Source organism: Prorops nasuta, unplaced genomic scaffold (assembly GCF_024137725.1).
Source record: "Prorops nasuta isolate Cenicafe-Biocafe unplaced genomic scaffold, Cenicafe_Pnas_1.2 PNAS00015, whole genome shotgun sequence".
NCBI lineage: Eukaryota > Metazoa > Arthropoda > Insecta > Hymenoptera > Bethylidae > Prorops > Prorops nasuta.
Genome location: NW_027116812.1, coordinates 1,107,790 through 1,130,609, shown reverse-complemented (window position 1 = coordinate 1,130,609; position 22,820 = coordinate 1,107,790). Strand labels below are relative to the sequence as shown.

Here is a 22,820-nt window from a genome sequence, read left to right as displayed (position 1 = left end):
GATATTCGAGAATGGCGAAGTGAGACATATCACTATGGCTGAGTTCTCGAGGCTTTGCGGAAAGGAAGACGAATTAGGATTGATGAGGCACGGTTCGTCATGATTCCCGCATAACATCCAGTGGAGTAGCAGAGCTAAGGAGCCTAGGATTCGAGTAGGACAGCGGTAGCGTTAGTGTATATATATAGCGAGGCTTGAATAGTCCAAACAAAATAGAAAAATCTGCAGGAGTTTCCGGTTAAGTCCAATATCCGAAAAAGAGCAGAAGGAATAATACCGAGGACACTGAGTTTCCCAACGCAGTCTGCAAATATCTATTTTTATTGTACATTGGTCGGTTGACTTTGCGAAGGATGCGCGATGATGGGATGTTAAGCGTTCGCCAAAGGATAAAATGCGAAGCTTTCGAATTCTGCATGAGGGAGGATCGAATAGCTATATACGTGTTCTCTTTGTCGGTAAGATGCCGCATCTGTCAAGGGGAATCGTCTCAATTCCAGGATGATAGTCCTGCGGCACGTACGCCAGACGTCGATATGCTGATGAGAATTCAGTTCTACATCGCAGCGGTTTCATGCCCTTCTCCCACTTCCTGCATCCCCTTCACTTGTAAACTACGAGTATATATAGATAATCGGCCAACCATTTCTCTTATTTTCACCCATTTTACACTTTTCCTTTGGCTTCACAGTCCTCATTCCTTACCTTCCCGAATCCTCCATTCTTTAACGAATCTCTTTCTTCAGCAGCATCTCCATTTACTCACCCTCCCCCCCCTCCTCGAAGGTTTTTTTTCTTTCTGCTGCTTACCTCAACTTTTGTGCACTCCTCCTTAGTCTTATCTCTCTCTCTCTCTCTCTCTTTTCACCCTCCACCCCCACCCTTTCTTTTACGAGCTGTTCCAACTTATTTTCCCATCGCTTCATCATTCAAAGAGCACTCTTGCAACTTCCTGTTTGTTTCTTCGCAACTTCCGCCCGCCATGCCACTTTTTCTTACCGGCCAACTTCATTTCACGCTCAGAACACTCGTCGTCGTCGTCGTAGTAGTCGCAGCCGTGGTCGTAGTCGCGTCGAGGTTTATTTTATTCCAGATGGCCACCTGTGCACTCTGAATTTCTCTCTTCCCACCGTTGATTTTCCCATTTCTATTGTGACCGGCGTTACCCGCATTACCGTAACTTCTTCTTTTTCATCGTTTCTTCCCGATGCAAGCCTCTGTTAGTATATATATATATATATAGTCAAACGTAGTAATCGACCATTATTACGAGAATTTCTGTAAAAATATACGCAAGTCTTTTTCTAAAGGATTCAATGATCGAGAGTCTGAAAGTTTTTGCTGCAGCTGGAAGCATTTCAAGGTAAATTAATTAAATCGGACAAATTAGCGGTACAGGGTTGGTAGAAGTAGTACTTGATAAAGCGAAGATGGGTTAGAAATAGAACATTAACGTGCCATCGATTGGCGCTGATCTAATCATGGCTTTCGCTAAATGGTGCAAAGCTTTCTGTGCCTTTCATGGCCTTCCGCCTCGATGCTTCGGATCCGGAAATTTCTAAACTATCGGAGACGCCGTCAGTGTTCATCCGATTCGCCGATATCGCCAAGATCCTAGGCGACTTCGGCGGCAGCAATAATTTTCCGGAAGGCTGAACACACGGCAAATGTACGTGAGAAGGTTCAACCGAAACCAACTATTCTTCGGTAGATAATACAGGGCTGTAAATATTATATATCGTCTCAAATTATAATTTATAGAGGAATCATGTCTCAAATAACACAAACATCCTTGGAACATCCTTGGAACGCCCCGAGAATATCCGTTGAATATGGTGTGTTATCAGTGACAGCATTTAAGTAGCAATAAAATATTCTTCCTTTTTCTATTATACGAGCAGACATTCTGTAGATCCAATCTAACCTGTTTCTGAAACTATAATTTATCATCGTCAACAGGGTCGATCGAAATATCGATCTGCGGATATCACTTTGCCAGGCTTTGTTCCGTCAGTGATGATGGCAAACCACATCGATGGCCATGCGTCGTGATCTGCTCTGTTTCCTGAAACGTTCGATCAAAATAAGGGAAGAAAGGAACAATGAAAGGCTGCAGTATAGAATTTGGATTTTTATTTTAGACTTTTATCAGAATTCGAGCGGGCCTCTGTTATTCTGATTCGCTTCGAGGCAAAAATACGTCCACCGGAAGAAATTGAATCGTCTCGCTTGATGCTGCACCATATAAGTAGCTATAATGAAGTTAATGAGAGAAATGTCGTAAACAATCAGAGGGGAAATAATCCGAAGGGGGGGGGGGAGGTGTGAAAATTTTTGATGGAAAATTTCCTTTCGAGTATAGCCGGTAAAGTATCGTTCAGTGTTTTTTTAAGTCAAGCTTTGCATCTCGATGATTGAAAGTAGGGAAGAAACTCCAACGTGCTTCGAATCGTGAACGCCGTTCAATCTTATTTGGATCTATCTCCATAAATTCCCGTTAAACTTGAACGTGCGCGGGGAAAGAATAGCATCTGGCCGCGAAATTGACTACGAAATTTTTGGCTGCTAGCCGAAAGGTCTGGTCCCATCTCGATCGGTATTCATCTGGATTATGAGCTAGCGAAGAAATTTTATATTGCCTAACATTTTCCCTTGACAGCCTCCAGATTTCCATGTGTCATTGGTTTATACCATACTTGGCACGTGACGATAACTGATATTGCTGGGATTTGCAGACTGCGTTAAGTGAGAGTCAACACTGGTTCCCCTTTGAATATACTCGGTCGATATAATTCTTCGAGGTAAATACATTGGTTAGGTGGAAAAAATTTTAAGATCCAAGGCAATGGGATATAAAACTACAAAGTTACAAAATTATGTAATCGAGAAGATATATTTCTGTCCACTTTTAAGCAGGAATGGGGATGGTCGAATTCGACTCTGTCGTAGTCAATTTGTGCTCGACAATGTTATCTTTATAACAGCATATTTATTCAGTTTTTCCAGAGTCCCTCGACAGCGTAATAGATACAAAGTAATTGCGGGATTCAGTTAGGAATATATATATATATAGTATATCGTTCATTGAATTGCCGGAAAAATTGCACAATTCAGGGCAAAAGCAGTGATCGCACAGCTAGAGACTGTTGAAGGATAAAAGAAATCTTCATGAGGATCTTCATAGGATTGAATAGCGTGCTTAATTTCTAAAAGATGATTCATAAAAAGAACCGTTAAGTTGATTAATCCTGCGGCTCTATAAGGCTGGTAATTAATAATAGATATCAAAGCTAGGTATATAGCTCGAATCTTCTGCAATTTTTTGATGAAGTGCATGAACGGAGGAACAAGGGTGAAATCTCTGATGACAAGAGCCCAGCGTTTGTTCATTGAAAAAGCTGACAGATTTTATGAAAGACGACTTGAACTGAGAATTTATCTCGCAGCACTAGGCAGCACTGTATACCACGCTTGAAAAATTTTTCTGGCTACTCACACGAAACTAATAATGATTTGATAAAGCAATAAGTTAATCGGTCGATCCAAGACTCATCCAGGCTCATCGTATACGCTCCTATAGTAAGTTCTAGTAATTCATCTTATTCTTATATCGATCCTTCTCTTATATATATATATATTATATATGTATTAGTTATTTTCATAATTCCAATAACAGAAATTCTCCAATATTAAGACAAAAACTCTTCTTATTAATCACGTACTCTTAGAATTGTGAAAATAAAAATAACAAAATTAAAAGTGTATCTTATTACTTTTATATTCCAGAGTAATAATGTTATTAGACATCATAAGTAGCAAATTACTTATCGTAGAATTAATATAATGAAAAATCTTCTGTATTACCTATCACAGAATAATCTACATTAAATCTGTAATGCATTGCTCGAAGATCTGGATGTTCCTATCAATCCATTAGGCATGGTTGAAGAATGTACTTATATATACTATATACAAAATATGAAATGGAGAAACAAATTGTCATTAGTAGGGGGTTAGAAACTCGTAAAGGAAGGAAGGTATATTCAGTTCTTGATAAGGATCTTGAGTTTGGCCAAGTGTAAAAAGGTATTCAAAATTTCTGCCTTCGGCCTCTCTGCGGGGGATTAGCAGTCGCTGCGCCACGCCGCGCAGCTCAGCTTCGCTTCTGATTCTCTTTGGCTACGCGGCTGCTGTAACTTCACCGAACTGGCTGCATTTGACTCGCAAACGAACAAGTGCAGACTCCCCGATGATCCGTTGCGAAACAACTTCTACACTGTGAAAGTAGAACGCGAGATGGGCTGCCTTTAATCTCGACATGTCTTGCGAATCCATCCACCGAGCCCAAAGTAAAGTTCTATTGCAATAATAATAGTACTGCGTTAGCCACTCGTTTCATGCTTCTGACTTAGTACTTTCCTTACGAATTTCTATGAAATTAATATTTCTTATAATTATACGTATCATAGTTGTGTCAATATAATTTATTTGAGTTAATGGTACTGGTTATATATTAGGAAAATTCACTAGGGTCTGAATTAATGGACACAAATAATTTTACCATTTTGCAATGTTGGCATGAGAAAAGTTTTACTCGTCAGGGGGCGGACTAGATGAGAGAAATAGAGGAGAGAAAGTGCAGGCTGCCCGTTTTGAGCTGGCACTTGTAAGAGTAGCCAGATGTAATATCGAAGATTAAATGGCTGGCTCGCGAAAAAGGGTAACAGCCAGCGGGAAATTGTTTAAGCGCAGAATCCGTGACACAAGAAAAATGGTACGCTACTTTTCCTCGATGGCTTCCTATTTCTTTCTTTCGGTTTAATTAAAAAAATTTGGCACCGGGACTCCAACTTCAGCAGCTGCAATTATTCAATTCCGAAGCAAATGAGAGAAAGTATGAGGGTTCATGAGCGAGTTTTTCCATCCTGAAAGTGAAGAAAATATAATATTAATCACACATAGCCTAATTCACATTGATGAAATCTGGAAATACTTAAATACAAAAATAATATACGCGTTATTAATCTGACATTTTCTTCATTTTTAAGGTCAAAAAATTGTTCATGGACGTTTATTCTTCCTAAAATTATTAAGATGACGTACAAACCTAATCTTGTGTTAAACCGATAAAATTGCATGGATAGTAATTTATTATTTTGCTTCTGGAAGGTAGCGATAGGTATAATTGGAATTATAGAATTTCTGTAGGAAAATAGCTTCTGCAATAACAAATTTAGTTTGGGACTCGATTGTAAAGGCAATTACGAAAAGAATAATCATTAATTGAACGTGCTGTGCTAGACGTAAGCTGCATAACTAATAGATGGATGAGAGCCACAGAAGCTGTTAAATAGCTACGGTCGTTTACTTTAATGTTTCACGATGGTCCTGTGTGTGACTCGTGGATAAATATCAGGCTTTTTAGCTTCCAGGACTAGCTATTCGTTTGAATCCCAGATAGAAATGCTACCTTTTATATATATATATATGTATATTTGCATTAATTAATTCTGGAGCGATTAAACTCGACTGTTTAATTAAAATCTCTTTAGTGAACGGTGAGAAATTACTCGCATGAAAATTAGAGTCAATTGCGAGTTTGGTCAAAAGATCCTCCTTGCTTTATGTGTGTAAGAATAATGAGTTGCTGGCTCGACGAAAGCTCTCATATATATAATATTATATACACAGTATTAATAAAGACTCCCTCCCTATAATTTTGTAAAATATACACTTTTCAAAAAACTAAAAACGAGCACGTATTTTTCTAAATTTTATTGTAATAGTATTCATTTTTTCTAGAAAGGTTGTGCGAAACTCATTCGAACGTTAAGCCTATTTTCATGGAATTCCCTATTTTTTATTGCATATTCTTGTAGCTAGCCTCGAGGGCTTTCCAAAAAAAAACTGTATGCATTTATCAGTTTATCCAATCATTCTCTACAGCTAGATATTATGATTTGAAATTGCATACAAGTGTGGTTTAGTTAAAGTGTGTGCAACCGCTACATATTCACTCGCATAGTGACTCACCATACTTATATTTTAAAATCGAAATATTTAGCAAACGATTGGATTAAATGATCAATTCATAGTCTTTTTGAAAACTCTCTACGTCACCTACACAAATATGCACTACAAAATAGAGGTTTCAATTTGAACCATTCAGTTTGACCTTTATGTGACCTTTGCCTGAACTTTCAACTTTAAACGAATACAACCATATTAACGTTTGGAAAAGTCATAAAAGCACATGTTCTTCTATTTTTTGGTAAGTGCTTATTTTCCAAAATAATAACGGGAGTCGGTACGAACGTCCTGTAGATGTGTCATTGACAGATAAGAAGATCTCAAATCTGGGAAAGGTATCGGGCCTATGAGTGGTGGGGAGGAGATAAGATTCTGATAAGATGATAGGATTGGGGGACCGGAAGTGTCCAGCCCTGCGTGTAATAGCTTCACACTCGATTGCATTCTGATCGAATAGCCATTCGACCAATATCATTGGTCTCAGTACTATTAGGCCGTCTCCTAATACCGAACGTGCTCAGGGTGCAATGTCTTATACAGCCTCTGTAATAACACCTTTGTCCTTATACAAGATTTTATATCAGCTTACCAATGAAACGAAGGGGATCTAAAATCCCCTACCTTTTTCATCCTTTTTTTGTGCCATTTAATTATTCCACAATTTCTCGACTGTTCATCTCCTAACTTTTTGCTAAAAGGACGTCCTTGAGAATTTTTCAGATATTTTCAGCATTTTATTTTTATGCCTGCACGTAAAAATTGCAAGAAGATGTAAACTTCACAGTGGATTGCACTCCAATAGGTCCGATTTTTCAAGCTATATTGCGAAAGATCTTGGATGGCGTCATAACATATTTTAGGTCCATACGACACAGTTGTAGCTACTGGGAAAAATGGTTGTGATTTAGGAGGAAAGCAGCAAATAGACGATTACGATGCTCACAACGTAAGACAAGGGTGAACCATCGTATCATTGGAATAATTTCATGATTTAGGAGGAAAGAAAAGAAACTTTTTGGAGAAAAGTAAAATTAAGATTAATTACAGTTTGCAGATATTCTTTAGCATTCTAATACTCTTGTAGTATTAAAAAGAAGGATAGAATTTTAAATACGTAAAGTTTAACGGGCTTAAACACTAAAAGGTGCTTGGCAAGAGAAAATAAAAGGTTTTGGCGGTTACTTGAATACTTTTCGCGGCTTCATCTTCTTTCAGCTTTTTCTCATTTTTTCACACCCGGAACTAACTTGAACGCCACTTTGCGAGTTCCGCCACCGCGACGTGCTGTGTTGCCCTCACCCTTGAAAAGGCATCGGTCAGCACTTTGACTCTTGTTAATATCTTTGCCACGAAACAGAAAGTACATTTCACCGTTCTTTCAAATTTTTACATTTAAAGACAAAACCACTGTAGATAAAAATTATCGCAAATTCAGTCATTTTCTTTTAATCGTTTTTCCTGTGTTTTGATAAAATATATTTAATAAAAATTATTCAAATCTGTTCTAAATATTCTAATTCTGAATTTTATGCAAAAATATATGTGACATAAATTACTAGATTTATTATATATGTACGACATTTCTCTATTTCTTTCTTGGTAAGAATATTCTATCAATAATCTAACTAAAGTACTTGATTATTTTGTATTTATCGAATTCTGAATATTATTAGCATAAGGGGCGGCATATGAGACTTTCACAGATTTAGTGTATCCTTAATAAACTTCCAATATCTAATTTTCAATTAATCTAAATCTATTATTCATCGAATGTTCTTCTTACACGATGGCAAACATATATAGAAAAATTTTATTCGTGCAATGTAAATCTATACGAGATAGAGGGTGAAGGGGAGAGAATCCAGTCCTAATAGAGATTACTCACTGTATGATAGTTTCTGCACTCCCCCTTTAATTTACTGAATATGTCCTTTTCCTTAGTATATCTTTTCAGCTTAACAGTAATGGTACAGTATATAAATCTTTTATTTTCCAGACCCTTGATTATCACCAATCCTTTATTTGGCTATAAGTGAATAACTTGGCTCATAGGTCATGCTACAGAGTTCGCCAGAGTAATATCCACACACACACATACACAAACATAGATCTATGTACATATATTTATAATGATGGTCCAACTTAGCCTGGAGTAATTTAACGAACTAATGAGACGCTACGCCTGTCATGCTAACTCATGGGAAATCCCACACCCCAACATACCCTCCGAAAATACAGTGTGCAGGCATTGGAGGTATGTTGAGGAATAGTATAGGTATACATATACATATATACTGTCCCTCAAGTTATCATCGCTACGCTATGCAGCCACGCAGTTTCTCGCAAGTTCATGCAGTTACTTCCCCTATCACCCTTCCCTATTGTCCCAATTCTATGACCTGAATCGTCAGGTGTCCATTGTCTGACGGTCTATGATTTATGCTCGATATTATTTTCGCTCGCATGAAAATTAATACTGCTATTATTTTATATATAACTAATGTGTATGACAACAAATATCCAGGAACATATACACAAAAGGAATTAAGATAATTCTATCATTTTCATCATATTTTACAATTGCTTTCAATATTATATCATTTATAGAATTATTACCTTTCACCAGCTAGAATTTCAAATCTATCAATTTTTTACATCTAGAAATATTTTCTAATAAAATTCAACGTTACTATGTTAGTAACACAGAATTGTTCCTGGGTTTCAGGTTTTAATTGGAGAACGAGGTTTTATACGGTTAAAAAAGCACGGGGAATTCGAAACATGTTATTGTCCGATTACTTTGCGAAAATTTGGGTTTTATTCACTATTTGCTCGGAAAGAGATGTCGTTAAAAGATATATTACTTTGGCTTGTGAAATTTATTTTTGCTGTACAGCTCGGAAGGTACAACTGGGACAAAGTGGCAACGCTGTGTAGAAACTTATCAATGACGAAGAAATATGATGTAAAATAGTGAATCGACTCTAAATTTCACCTGATGAATCTTGTATTGTTTCTATAAATAAAAAATATCATTCTCAAGTGTTCCAATACTTTCGTCACGATTTTTCATTAAAAATATATTGATAACAGTCAATATGGTCTATGACCATATTAAAAATTCACTTGGAAAAAGCACCGGCAGTTATAAAGGCTAAGGAAGAAATTTATAAACTATATTACAGTCGAGATGTTATAAAGTTATAACTTGGAAACTTTTTCTCGTCGAGCTCTTAAGACCCCTGTGAAAAAAATTATTCTCTCGAGCTTGACGATCGACCGCCTATCATCAAAGCTCTTCCGGTTTACAGCTGGACCGAACGAAATCTATTTAGACTTCACTCAACTTTACATACTATAAAGCTAGTTAGTCATCGTGCACCTCGAATAGATACATTTTACGGAAACTACAGATTTTTACAAAGGGGACAAACAAGGCTTTCATTGTTATATGCAAAAAAAAATAAAACCTTTTTGTTACTGCAGCACGGATAAAGAAAGAGTGACGAGAGGATTTTGAATGATTGATTACTCCTGTCAAAGAGGGTTATTGCGCAACATCCACTTTCATCAAGTATACGTACACCACGTCAGAGGCTAATCGAAATATTCGAACGAAGAATTCTCTATATAATTATCACCTAATTTGTCACACTAAAAAACCTCGCGTAATTTAACGTCACCACAAAAATGGTAAAAATCGAGGTTTCTCCCAAAGTAAAATATAGAAGAAAAAAGATGGTTGTGAAATTTATATAGTTTAAGGCGGAAGTAATCAGATAGTCATGATGCGTCCGCTACCCGATCGACCAATTCTTTACTGGAAAATTTGAAATCCGCCGCGGAAACAAATATTGTGCTCGGCTACCTGAGGGCTGCACCAGGGTGAGGGGTAAGGGGTAGTGGGCGGGTTAGTTTGCATGATGTAACGCAATTTGGTTGTCGATCTCATTTTCCGTGCATCCACTCACTCCACCCTGCGTGATATCTCGCGTTCCGAGCACAAAGTGATCATCTTTCTAGTATGCAGACCGTTGTAACGCGATATATCGAATTTTCACTCTTTTCACGCTCCCATTATACAGCGTTAATATCCAGCCGTAAAAATAAAGGTTTTACTCCGCGATGTAAAAATTACGTAGGAAACCTCGGACAAAACAAAATTTTTCTATCAAATTTCGCAAACTCTCCCGAAACATTCCTCCCATATTCCAAAGCAGAAATAATAGTAAAGTTGGGACTTTGTTCTGCACAAACGTCATTTAACAGTTATCTGATTTGCAGACAATTTCAGTTAAAATTGCATTTTAATATTGAAGTTTTTAGTATAATCGTCGGAATGAAAATTCTGCTTCTCTGTAGTGAGAGACCTGGTGACGTCATCCGAAACCATATAGACTTCGTCGGAAAAACGACTCGGACCGTTAGACCGGTCGACCATGGACGGAAAATTCTGTTTATCTTCCGAAAGGTTCCATTATACACGGAGTGTATAGACTTGCCGCGTCGAGTACATATATAGGGGTGGAAAAAACCTCGAATGGAGAACCTCGTACTGCATCCCTGTATAGATATAAGCCTACCTATACAAAGACATGGTGAGGGGATCTTCACTCGGGGTTTTTTCTACCCATAGATAGATATTCGGCGTATGGTGTGATACGCTTGGTATGCTATAGATGGCGAGTGGAACACGTTTCGACTTTCAGTCGCGTCGTGTTCCTCCCACCAGTCGCCTCACGCGGGTCGCATTACTCCACACTCTTCCTCCCACACTGGACTATTTAATCATTTCTCTTGCGTCCCTCTCCTCCATTATTATCACATTTAATACATCCCTGATCACCGAGGAGAGAAATTCTGTACGTCCATAGCATCATCATCGCTGAACTTGTGGTTCGGTTAGGAACGATTCGACAATAGACTGCATCCCTGTACAACCTCAACTTCACTACTCAAGCGAATCCTGAGCAACCTTTATAGAATCTGACTTCATACCTATATCATTCGTCTATTAATTCTGGTGCATGGTTTTTGATGTGACTTCATATAGGGTTATAATATGCAAGCTATCTATAATAGCAATCTTTGGTTATTTTAGGTGAATTTATGTTGTTTGTCTATACAGTTACATATTTCTTTTTATTATGTTGCGTTCAAATACAAGGAGCTAATATGGACAGCTCTGATTGGCTATTGATTTTATAGTCAACTATTTCACTTTTTCGATTCGATTGGTCTTGGACCAAATTTGGCAAACTAGCAGTTGGCAAGTTATTAGATATTGTGGAGCACAGATACATATATACACTATCTCAAATGTCATGGTCCATAAAATAATCTTACCTATAGGTATTAAAGTTTTTATACTACTTGGAATAAATCACTACATCTGTAAACTCAATTTTAATTTGATTGTTTGATTTATAATTAATGCATGTACTTTCATATTTGTAGAATTTTTCTGTATTTTTGTATAATGATCCCTTTGACTTCGTAAATTTAAACAATTCAATTCTTATCGCATTTTCTTTTATCGTAATTTCCTTTTATTTCTTCCCTTATTACGCGGCCGTCTTACTTTTCAGCAACCGTTTTACTGCATAACAATGTACAAAAGGAAATAGATGTAAATAGTGCATTTTTTTAATGGTTCCAAGAGAGACGCTTTAAATTATAATTACGGTACTTTGACTAAGATTTTAATTTGTCAATCGCAGATAATTTCCGATTAAATTGTCTGCTGGAAATCACTATACCTATTATCTCTTTCAAAAAGTAATACCATTCATTATAAGATTATATCGTTATCGAATAGCCTAAGACATTTTTCAATTCAGCCTATATGTGTCTCAATGATCACACGAATAAACTGTTCTTAATTATTGCACCATCCTACAAAATCCAAATCATAAACAAGATCAATCAATCAAATTACTTCAATCCGAAATATGTCAGTTCTAAGTTATAAAGGGAAATAGCATTAAAATATCTGCGCCCTCCCAGCTTTCTCAGAGTACAATCCTTCTACATGTACATATGTCTCTCCACCCTTTATAATCAATTTAATTTCTTCTTCAAACCAGACACAGCACATAATAACACAATAAACTATATAGTCTCTCGTTTGACTTTTCTCTGTGAATTAATTTTTTTCGCATTGAAACCAACAAAAAGTATCGCAGCATTCGCTATATATATCTATATAATACCCACAGCGAGTGCGAGCGGAGACCGCAGAAAATTTTATTTGGATGCCATTGGATAGAAATGGTTGGGATATTCTAGGCGGAAACGCGAGATTTTCCTAAATCCGTCTAACACAAATTTGAGCTTGGCCTATCTGGTCGAGGCGTAAAATGCAATTTTAATCCTATCGCGTGATAGAGTCCTTGGTTCGAGTGGCGCAGGGCGGTGGCGCCACAGGAGCCGAAAACCCTGTCCCATCCAAGTTTCCAATCTACGTAAATTGGAAAGTCCCTTCCTCCTCTAGTCATTCACTGCTTTAGCGACAGATGAGCTATGCACTAGACCAAACCGCACGACAATATCGCATGAAACGATGAAAGCCCCTCTATCCGTAAATCTCATGTTACTTTTCTTTCTAATAATCAAATCGCCGGCTTTCGCGGTATTAGAAAAAACCGATTGGATCCGGATCCCCGGCTGGGGCTATCGCGATCTCCCGTAACTCGAGCTTTAAATTCTCACTCAGCTCAAACCTTCGTTTTAATCATCTTCTATTTTAGTTTCTCGTTCATAGCTTTTGTTTGTTCAGTTTTTATTTAAAATTGCACAAAAGTATTGATAAATATTTAGTCAGGGATAATTAGTCACTCTTTTAAAAAATATTTTGACTTTGATAGAATTATGAGTCACTTTTTTCTCTCTCTCTTTTCCAGAGTTTAAAACGTGTTACTGGAGAGTTTACGTAAACTGTATATCAATTCATATGATTTACTTTTCCGTAGTTTGAAATCGAGCGGGTTCAATCCGCAAATTTTAACATTTTTTCTTATTTCTATAGAGTTGTATTTATTCATAAAGGTAAATAGTGCTGTTGTCAATTTATTTATAATATAGAGATGAGAGCGAGTATAAATGTTCGCGTATTAAACAAATAAAAGAAAAATCGAAGGACCGCGCAGTATCAAGTCTATATACATGTCAACAAATTCATTCACACCATTAAAGTACTGTAAACATGTGCAGTATAGAATGAAAAAAAGTTTCCAAATAAAAACTGACCTATAATCTTCTGGTTGGGAAAATGAATTGTGGATTATCGAGAAAAAATCAGCATGAATTGTTATTGCAGATTAAAAAGTAGTTGAGATCAACGTATAAATATATACCACGCTTCAAAAAGAAGCGGAACAACCTTGACAAGAAATTAACTCGAAAAAAAGAAAACAGGAAGATGATATCCTCATCTATCCACCCTTGAACATAATAGCAATGATAAAATTATTTTTTTAACTACACAAAAAACATGCTAGTAATTAACAATGCTCGCATAAATTTCCATTCGACGAGAATTAAACAAAAGCGAATCCTTGCAAATCGAAACATTATGCAGCAACGTATCATAAATGTTGCTAAGTGATTCGAAAATAATAAACTTCCCACCCTGAATGAACATATACATCCCGCGACACGCGTGTGCTGCAGAGAACTAGGAAAAGCAACAACAATAATTGTATAACACGAATGAGCGAGGCTGCAATAATCATCAGCAGGCAAAGTAAGTTTGCCACGAGCTCGAATAGAAAAATAGATGTAGCAATTAAGCCAAAGGGTTGAAAGAGCGCGGGTGGTCGGAAATAACATTTAGAAGTTTGTTTTTACGAAAGCAAGTGGCGAGGGGGCTAAAGGGACGGAGAAAAAAGGGAGGAGAGCCAGGCATAAAGATGGGGTAGGAGATAATAACGAGCGAGCGAGAATTTAGGGACGGGGGTGTGGAGCTGGAAGGAAGTAAGTTAAGGGCTGAAAAGATACATGGGGAGGAGGCTCGGCAGCAGTAAAAAGCGGAGAAACATTTAATGCGAAGGGAGAGTGAAAGATTAAAGAACGCGAGAAATAAATGGTTATGCGCGCGAGGCGGAGAAAGTTATGTGGGGTTCGGGTTAGAGAGGGAGGGGGGAGGGGGGGGGGTGTTTCTGGCGACAGTAAATGTACCCATGGGAGCATCTTGCAAAGTGCAAATAGGACGGTGCTTTACACACACACTAGGCGGCTTGCGCTGTGCTTGGATTTATGTAGAATATGATAACGCGAGAGCAAAATATCCAGCAGCTCGGCTAACGTAAGCCAAGAATGGCTTTAGCGAGCTTTCACGCTGCATAAATCCGCGGTGCGGAAGGAACATTGAGTTACCTTTGCGCTGTAAACTCAAATCAGGCCGGGATTTTTTTTCTCCTCTCTTTTCTTTTTTATCGACTGATTTTACGTTATTCCAGATTTTACACTACATAGATATAGAAGCCCCGCCGCTGCTCCCTGTAGTCTACTATAAAACGGATGAAAAAAGGGAATAAATTCTTCAACTGTTCCGACGAAAAAGCCAATCTCTGTTTTTCGACAAGTGCAGGATATTATCGTTGGGAAAAGGTACCCTCTTTTTTACTCCGGGATAAGTATCTTGTAATATTTGAGTAGATGTACGGGAAATTTCTATATAGCGGCGCTGATGGTTTTATTGTTTCATCCGAGCGGAATTTTTCTCCTTGGCCAAGGCGTAAGGATTGGATTAATCCATGAGAGACCGAAAGTTGATTAAAGGTAGCCAGTGTACTGCAGACAGAAATTGCGCAGAGATAAAGCCAAGATTGTTTGTTCATTTCTTCAAACGAGCTACTTCTTGCAGTCTCTTTATTTACCTCGATACTACTCGCCACCCTACCCCCACCCCTACACTACCCCTCGGTTCTGCTCAACGCTTTTATTTTCTCCCTCGTCTCTGTAAATACCGCGAAGCTCTGATATTTTCATAAATTAATCAACTCCCCCCTCCTGGTCGAGACTGCAATTCCATGCCATCCGTTTCAAAAGAAATCAATCAAATTTTTCTTTTTACCCGGCCCACTCTCTCTTTTCTATTCGCAAGATAGAATAAATTATATTTGTCGAAAATAGAAGTTCCGGGTTATTTTCATGGAGAATAATAGTTGTCCCTCGAGCCGTCCGGTGGATTTCATGCTCTTTCGATAATTCAATAACGTACCACGCGACTCGCTGCAGTTCATTTTTCATGTGAAAAACGCCGCTGCTATATATAATCGTTTTCCCTGAAAAATAAGTAAAATGTATGATCCGGCTGAATAAAAAGCTGTTATGTAAAGCTCCGCAGCAATTTCGAACATAATAAATAGGTTAATTGGTTTGGGTTATGTAAATTCTTGAAGAAAAAAAACATTGGTGCATAAATGTTTATCCAGTAGATTAAAACAACAATGAAATGGCTGGTTTTGCCCAGGGTGTATACAACTTTTGCTCAAGAAGGTTATACAATGGAAAGCTCGTCGCGTTTAAAATCCAATTGGCATAAGAGCGGAGGTAAAGGGAAAAATGTTTTTCCATTAAAAAATGCTAATGCCTGAACTTGCGATAATTGCTGCCCTCCGATTTGGTAATGAGCGAGACCTTCCATTCGAGGAATAATCGCGAATTGGAACCAATTTTCAGAATATTTATCCCCACCCAGAATCTACTTTTTTATTCTATCGTTCTACGCGGAAGTTATTAAAACTGAATCAGTGACATTTGTAAACATTCAAACTTCTGCCATCAAAGAAGGAATTTCCGGTATTAAAAAGGATTTTTATAGAGTTCAACGCAGATTGAAAGACTAATGATAATAATAATAATAATAGAGGAAAATATATTTTCTCATTGTCCGTATTAGCATTACACGGAATCTCTAAGATTAAGGAAAATATCCAGGAAGATAAGAAATTGAAATGTCAACGCAGATATTCTGGTATAATTCATTGCTCATGAATATTCACTCTTTAATATTTATTTTCCTCTAGAATATCCTTTAAATTATACGCATGAGGTTACACTATTCTCGGCATTTTGTCAAAAATAGTTTCATTTCGAAAAGTTGATCCGTTACTCTCGCAGGAAATCAAAATGAACAGAGAAAGTTCAATAGAGCGAAATTTTGCTGCCTCGGTATGCAAGCGAAGTAACCGGTACAGTTATTTCGTTCAACTGAGCTATATACACTGTGCGATTGATAAATATAAGGAAGGGGAGGGATACCAACTGGACGCGAATTCTCACAAAGCAGCAGGATTTATATTAAATTGTGAAATTCTCTAGAAAGCAGAATCCGCGTGCGTGTGTATATGTGTATATACATAGCTATAGGAGTTATCCACACTAAAATAATTACTTCGGTAGGATTTCGAGTCCTGTCGCGCGATGCAGTCCACGCACACTTATTATACGCGAGCTTAGGCGAGAGGGAAAGGGATGCGAGAGAAAACTATGCAATTACATTCTCGCTTGCAATTAAAAATAAAGGTCCAGGGAATATCACGCGTGTAATGACGCGATATTAAAATTAGGTAATGGAGTCACTGGATGATTATTATAATTGAGGAAGTAGTGGGATGAAATGTTGGAGAGAAAAATAGAAGAGGGGGGGGGGGTGTTATAAAGTATACTGATACCGAGCATTGATTACAATTTACAAATAATTTCGAGGTATTTATATATAATAAAATTTATTGGCTTTTTCAAAAATAAATTATAAACTAGCATCCTATTGGACATAACTAAGATTTCAGAGTTTCCGAAGATGCAGAGTTACATACTTCCTTCTTCAGCTCTTCAACTTCTTCGCTCTTCTCGGCCATATCTTTCTGGTACCACTAGTATATATGGTTCTACATAGCCAATAAAACGCGATACTGTTCCGCGAGTCAAGTTCGACGAGTAATTTAGCATTCTTGGAAAAATTCTTGAAAGTAGTGCCCCCTTGGATGGATGAGAAGCGATGCATATAAATTCTTAGTCTTTTCGGTCGCTGAAGTACCGGTGAGAAGCTGTATGCATCGAATGGATGAATGGAGAAATTTGGTGATAAGAGATGCATGGAAAATTTCTGCAGCGTGGGGTCGAATGCTAACAACGTCTTCCTATTGCTCTTATTATTAAGCCAATTGCAGCGCGCAAAGCAAGCAGCCTTTGAAGGACGTTGATGGGATAAAAGATGCAGGCAACTTGATCTTAAAAGCTGCTCCACTTTACAAGTTTGCCTCGTCCTACCTTAAGAATTCTCGCTAATTGTCGACAGGAATTTCTTTCAGTTGCTCTTCGTAAGAAAAAGTGCAGAAAATTTGATTCTCGTAAGAAAATAAAAAATGTAATCGAAGAATGAAAACAAGTTATAGACGAAGAACATTTTTTCCTGCGAGCCAACCTGATCAGCATAAATAACGTTCTTATTTTACAGTCACTAAGGGGCTAGCAAGAAGCTGCATGATTAACGAGAAAAAGAGTTTTTCCATTGAGAATTTTCTCTGCTCCCTGCTTCAAGTTTGACTTTTGCCCGGGCGAGATTCTGCGGCTAATTATCCCACGCGGTTCTTTCAGGCTGACCCTGTATAATGTACCGTCGCGTCGTTTCTGAACAATTGCGATTCCAGCGGGATCGTTCAATTTTGCCATGCATTTTGCTCCTAGTGCATTAAAAGTACTCGTGGGAAGGCACCTGCTTTTCAGCGATAGCGCTAAAAGCTACCGGCTTGTAGACGCGACAAACGCTTTTAAGGCTATTGCAACACGACGCATGCGCGCGAAACCTCGTTTCTACGTCAACTCGACGCATTTGCAAATTTTCAGTCCGTTTTCTTCACTGGCGAATCCAAAATCGAGCAAAAATTTTCTAACTTCCCCCTAATCTTTATCAAGTGGCGAATAATTAATTTTAACTGTTTATTTGTATGTATTCGAGATAATATCTGCAATGCGATAAATTCAAGAGAAATCTACCAACGAGTTTTAAATCGTATTTATCTGGTTTGCATAAAAGAAACTGTAGAAGGTTCGGTAAATTTATCTTTTATACCAACGAAGCAAATCAAAATATTCGAATGTATTTAATATCCTGATGCAAAGAAAAAGTTAATGACTATTATCAAAGGAGTTCTTGCAGCAACTTTATTAAATGTTTTATTATAACATTTTCGCATGTAAGCTTTTAAATGTAACTTTCCTTTCTAAAACCGTATTTTCTAGTTAAAATTCTATGCATATATCACGAATGAAGTGCATCGCAGTGGAAAAAATTACTTCCTTTTTCCTAAAGGTAAAACTAGCATAGAGCCAATTTTACTGTACAAACCGCGTGCTCTATAATATGGAGTAAAAGTGTGCTAATTAGACAGTGCCTTGAACTTGCTACCATCCCTTTTTCCCACTGTCTATGTAAATTAGTTAGAATATGAAATGAATACTAAGATAATATGTAACACGTATTGAAGCAGACCTCTGACTTTTGCTAGCAAAAATTAACGTTTTGTTGATGCTAAGTTTTTGCAAAATATCAATTAACGTTTTTACACAGGAGCTTGTGTACAATTTTAATATACTAAACTGAAAATCGCAGGTATTGTATCGAAGAAAGTGCTCGAGACATTAAGGCAGTCTATTAATGGTAGAAATAGAAAGGGATGTTAAAGGATAAGAAATAAAGAGTCGCGCAACGCTCGTGGGAAGCACGTACTACTTGCAGGAATGAAGCTGACTCTTATTTTCTCATCTACCTGAACCTTCCTTTTGCACGGTTCATATCACAAGCCATCCAATATGAACTCTTCTTCAGCTTTATACCGGCGCAGAGAAAGTAGCAATTACCACAGCTTTTTCATTTATAAACTTAATCATAGCACTGATTAATACGAGAAGGAAATTGTGTGAGAGATTGAATTAAAATATTTATTTCTAAAGTCAAGTAGAAAAATAATTCGGTATAACGAATCTTACTAAAATAATAACGAAAACCACAAAACTATTTATATTAATTTTAAGTAATTTCATGAGTTGATATTGAAAAAAATAGCTCTTTAATTGTGTAGCCTGACGCATGTACATACAAGTGATGTATCGTAGACATTTTTGTTCGTCATATATATTTATCATATCAAACGAAAGCTTGTCACCGAAATTTGTCGATAAGAGGTGCTGTTAGGGGAGGTACATGGCATAAAGCTTTTTCATAATGTTGGAATCATTAATTATATGGCGCTGGGAAAAATGTAGATTTTGCTGATGGGAGTTGAAAGATAACAGGAGGCATCGTAATAAATGGGAATGTCATTTATATAGCTATATATATATTCTGTAATACATGTATATAGTAGGTGTAATGATTTATCGGATTATTGAAATATACATAAAAACAATTCCATTTTTGATTAATCTGCCATTGACGTACACGTACATTGATCAATATGCTTAAATGACATCGTTTTTAGCTTTTTATAAATATATTACATATTAATTCATTTTTTCACTGGAGAGTTAAGAGGAAACTCAATTTGTTTGAGAAGAGAGAAAATCATTCTCATGGTGAACTCGGAGTTTCAGTGCCATTTTCGTGAGTTCAGTGGTTTGCTGCGTGGTTATCTCGTTTCGTGACCCAAGTCCCTTTTGTATGCGAGTTACGGATTAGGGGAGTTCGCCATCAGTTGAAGCTTTCCCTACCCTGCTGACCCCTCCTCACCCTCCCTCGATACACACTTCGCACCGTCCAATTATCGCAAACTGATAGTAATTTCGCCATGAATTATGCCAGGTACTTGCTGGATAGTCCATCTGAAACTTCAGATCGCGAGGTTCTAGTACTTTATACATATATATACGTTGTTCGTACTATATATATGTGTACCATCAGTAATACTAAAAGGTTAAAAGTTTGTTATACAAAAAGACAATTAAAGAATTAATTTATCGATGTGATATTGATATCAATTGATTTTTCATATCCGCATATTATCATACTCTTCTGCCTTTATAAAAAAGGAGTCCACCCACATTTCAGCTGATTTGAAGCAAACTATCGATGAACGAATTAGCTGACCCGGAAAATTGTTAGCCAGCGATGAAACTTTTAATTGAGTCTTATCGGCAAACAGGAGAGTTATAGGTTTTCTACTTTACTACGGAATTCGGAAAGTAGATATATATCTATCACATCTTTTTCCACTTCCATCGATGGATCATGACAAATATTGGACGATGAGATGATTCGTTACCCAATATCAAGATACCCTTAACTTAACAATATTGTTGCTTAATATATAAATGAAAGAAATAATAAAACATAACTCTAAGTAATTTTTTCTTCTTCCAGGCCGAAATATGGAGTGTTTTCATCGCTATTCTGAGGAAGAGTGTCCGAAACTTACAAGCCTGTACAGATGTGAGTCTCATAGAGCATGTACTGCATCGCTTATCCCGTGCCGAAACTGTCGTCGCAGGTAAAATACACAGCATATATATTAAAATGGCTTCATTAAAAAATTCGCATCCCCCTAAAGTAATTTAGTTTGAGACCTAAAAAGGTAGCTCTTTGAGTTGCTGAACACAAAATCAATAACAAAAATTGGTATTGAATTTTGTATGACCACGTTAATATACTTTTGAACGGTCCTTGCGCATAAACTTATAAGAAATTTTATTATAAATATTATAATACGTTAAAAAATGATACGCTATATTTATTTGTAGATTTACTGATCGATATGCTTGGTGTACTGGCCAGTTACAGTATAACGGTAAAAGAATTGAAGCTCCTTTTTGGCGCTATGAAGGCGGTTAAAGGAAAATGGGTAAATAAACAACGGCTTTTACCTTATTATCGACTTAACGATTCGTCAATGAAAATTCGCTTCTCTCTCTCTCTCTCTCTCTCTCTCTCTCTCTCTCTCTCTCTGTTTTAGCCCCGGCATTCGGCAAAGTTATTGAACGTCCTCCGCCAAATGCCACAACGAAATGGACCCGATGTGTTTTTCAGTTTTCCAGGCAGGAAGGGTTCGGTGAGTCCGTGTATACTATATGCATTTTATATTCCCCCCTCGAACACATAGCGTGCGGTGCGGAGCCTGCTCGATTTTAAACTCTATCAAACTTGGGATAAGAGAATTCACCTTGTTTCGCAAAACTTTGCCATGCTCTAATGTCGTTTAGACTTGATGGGCTATTCACTTTCCCACGTGGTTCCTGTAACGTAAAAAGTCTGCAACGAGTCAGAACTCGTACGATATTTTAACATGTTAGGCAATGCCAGTCTTTGGTCCCTTGCGCAACGGTTTACTCCTTTTCTCCTCATTTAACTTTATTCCATTTTAATTCTGACTATGAATTTTTTAAAATTCGAGCTTTCCTCCCAAGACTGGCACAAAAGGCTCGATGTTCGAGTTTCAGGTGTTAAAAAGTAAAGTTTCCATTTGGTTGAATGAAGAAAGCGGAGAAGGAGGATATTACGTGAAACGATTTAGAGTTTGATGATTTTAATGAACGAAACTTTGAAAGCACGTTTGTTTCTCGAGGATCTAACAAGAGTACATTTCTTGCAGGCCATTGTCTTACCACCACTGGCTAAGTGGCCGCACGAGAATGGGTTCACATTCACTACGTGGTTTCGTCTGGACCCCATCAACTCGGTTAATATCGAACGAGAAAAGCCGTACCTCTACTGGTAAGTGCTCTTTCATCAAGAACACTCACGAGAACACCCTCTCTATACCTCAAGCTGTTGACTACCTTTAAGGACCTTTGACATATTACTGACCTTGCTTTTAAAAAATTGCTGCTCTGCTTTGTTGAGATTCTCTAACGATCCTTTCATATCTATATCCGCATACATACATACAATTGATGATAGTCATCGAACAACAGAAACCTTGCATCAATTCCATCGTTCCTTTCTTCCAGTTTTAAGACGACCAAGGGTGTTGGCTACTCGGCTCATTTCGTAGGAAATTGCTTGGTCCTCACGTCCATGAAAGTGAAGGGCAAGGGCTTCCAACATTGTGTCAAATATGAATTTCAACCACGTAAGGTAAATCACAGAGATCTATATAGCTCTATTTCCGAATTATTCGCAATCTTCTCTTTTATAATTTCATTGGAATTTTCGAGCGTCGAGTTTAATTACAGGGAAGAAAATTAATTAACCCTTTTATTACAGTGGTATATGATTGCGATAGTGTATATATACAATAGATGGACGAAGAGTGAAATTAAATGTTTGGTCAACGGCCAGTTGGCTTCCAGCACGGAAATGGCTTGGTTCGTTTCTACCAACGACGTAAGTACTGAACTTTGTTGCGCTCCGAAACATGTAGGAGACACTGCGTTTACTCTACCCTGTAATTTTCTAGCCGTTCGATAAGTGTTACATCGGTGCTACGCCGGAATTGGACGAAGAACGAGTTTTCTGTGGACAGATGAGTGCCATTTATTTGTTTAGCGAAGCTCTCACCACTCACCAGATTTGCGCTATGCACAGACTGGGGCCTGGATATAAGGTGAAGTTTTAATAAACTTTAATTGCATCGTATGAAATAAAAACTACATTTTCAATGGTGTTTAACATTGCCTTGTACTGTAAACATAATGCAATTTAATGTTAACTGCTGCATTGGTTTGCAGAGTCAGTTTCGTTTTGACAACGAGTGCTACCTGAACCTTCCCGACAATCACAAAAGGGTGAGTGATGAGCAGGAGCTCACGAGCATGGTGGACCAAAGTTTGCAACCTGTAAGCATTATTCT

The 22,820-nt window shown here is 37.5% G+C and overlaps 1 protein-coding gene across 11 annotated transcripts in view; it reads left to right on the top strand.

The window, feature by feature from the left end:
- Positions 1–22,820, top strand: part of rg (rugose) — a 149,312-nt gene that overhangs the window by 59,898 nt on the left and 66,594 nt on the right. For 9 of the 11 annotated variants that reach the window (XM_066736536.1, XM_066736534.1, XM_066736542.1 and 6 more), the window contains exons 3-10: positions 20,396–20,522; positions 20,773–20,873; positions 20,985–21,080; positions 21,621–21,742; positions 21,979–22,105; positions 22,235–22,354; positions 22,428–22,574; positions 22,699–22,806. In XM_066736536.1, coding sequence (XP_066592633.1) covers positions 20,396–20,522; positions 20,773–20,873; positions 20,985–21,080; positions 21,621–21,742; positions 21,979–22,105; positions 22,235–22,354; positions 22,428–22,574; positions 22,699–22,806 — 948 coding nt within the window. The remainder of the gene's footprint in view (positions 1–20,395; positions 20,523–20,772; positions 20,874–20,984; positions 21,081–21,620; positions 21,743–21,978; positions 22,106–22,234; positions 22,355–22,427; positions 22,575–22,698; positions 22,807–22,820) is intronic. The other 2 variants (XM_066736540.1, XM_066736537.1) reach the window with 1 other exon arrangement.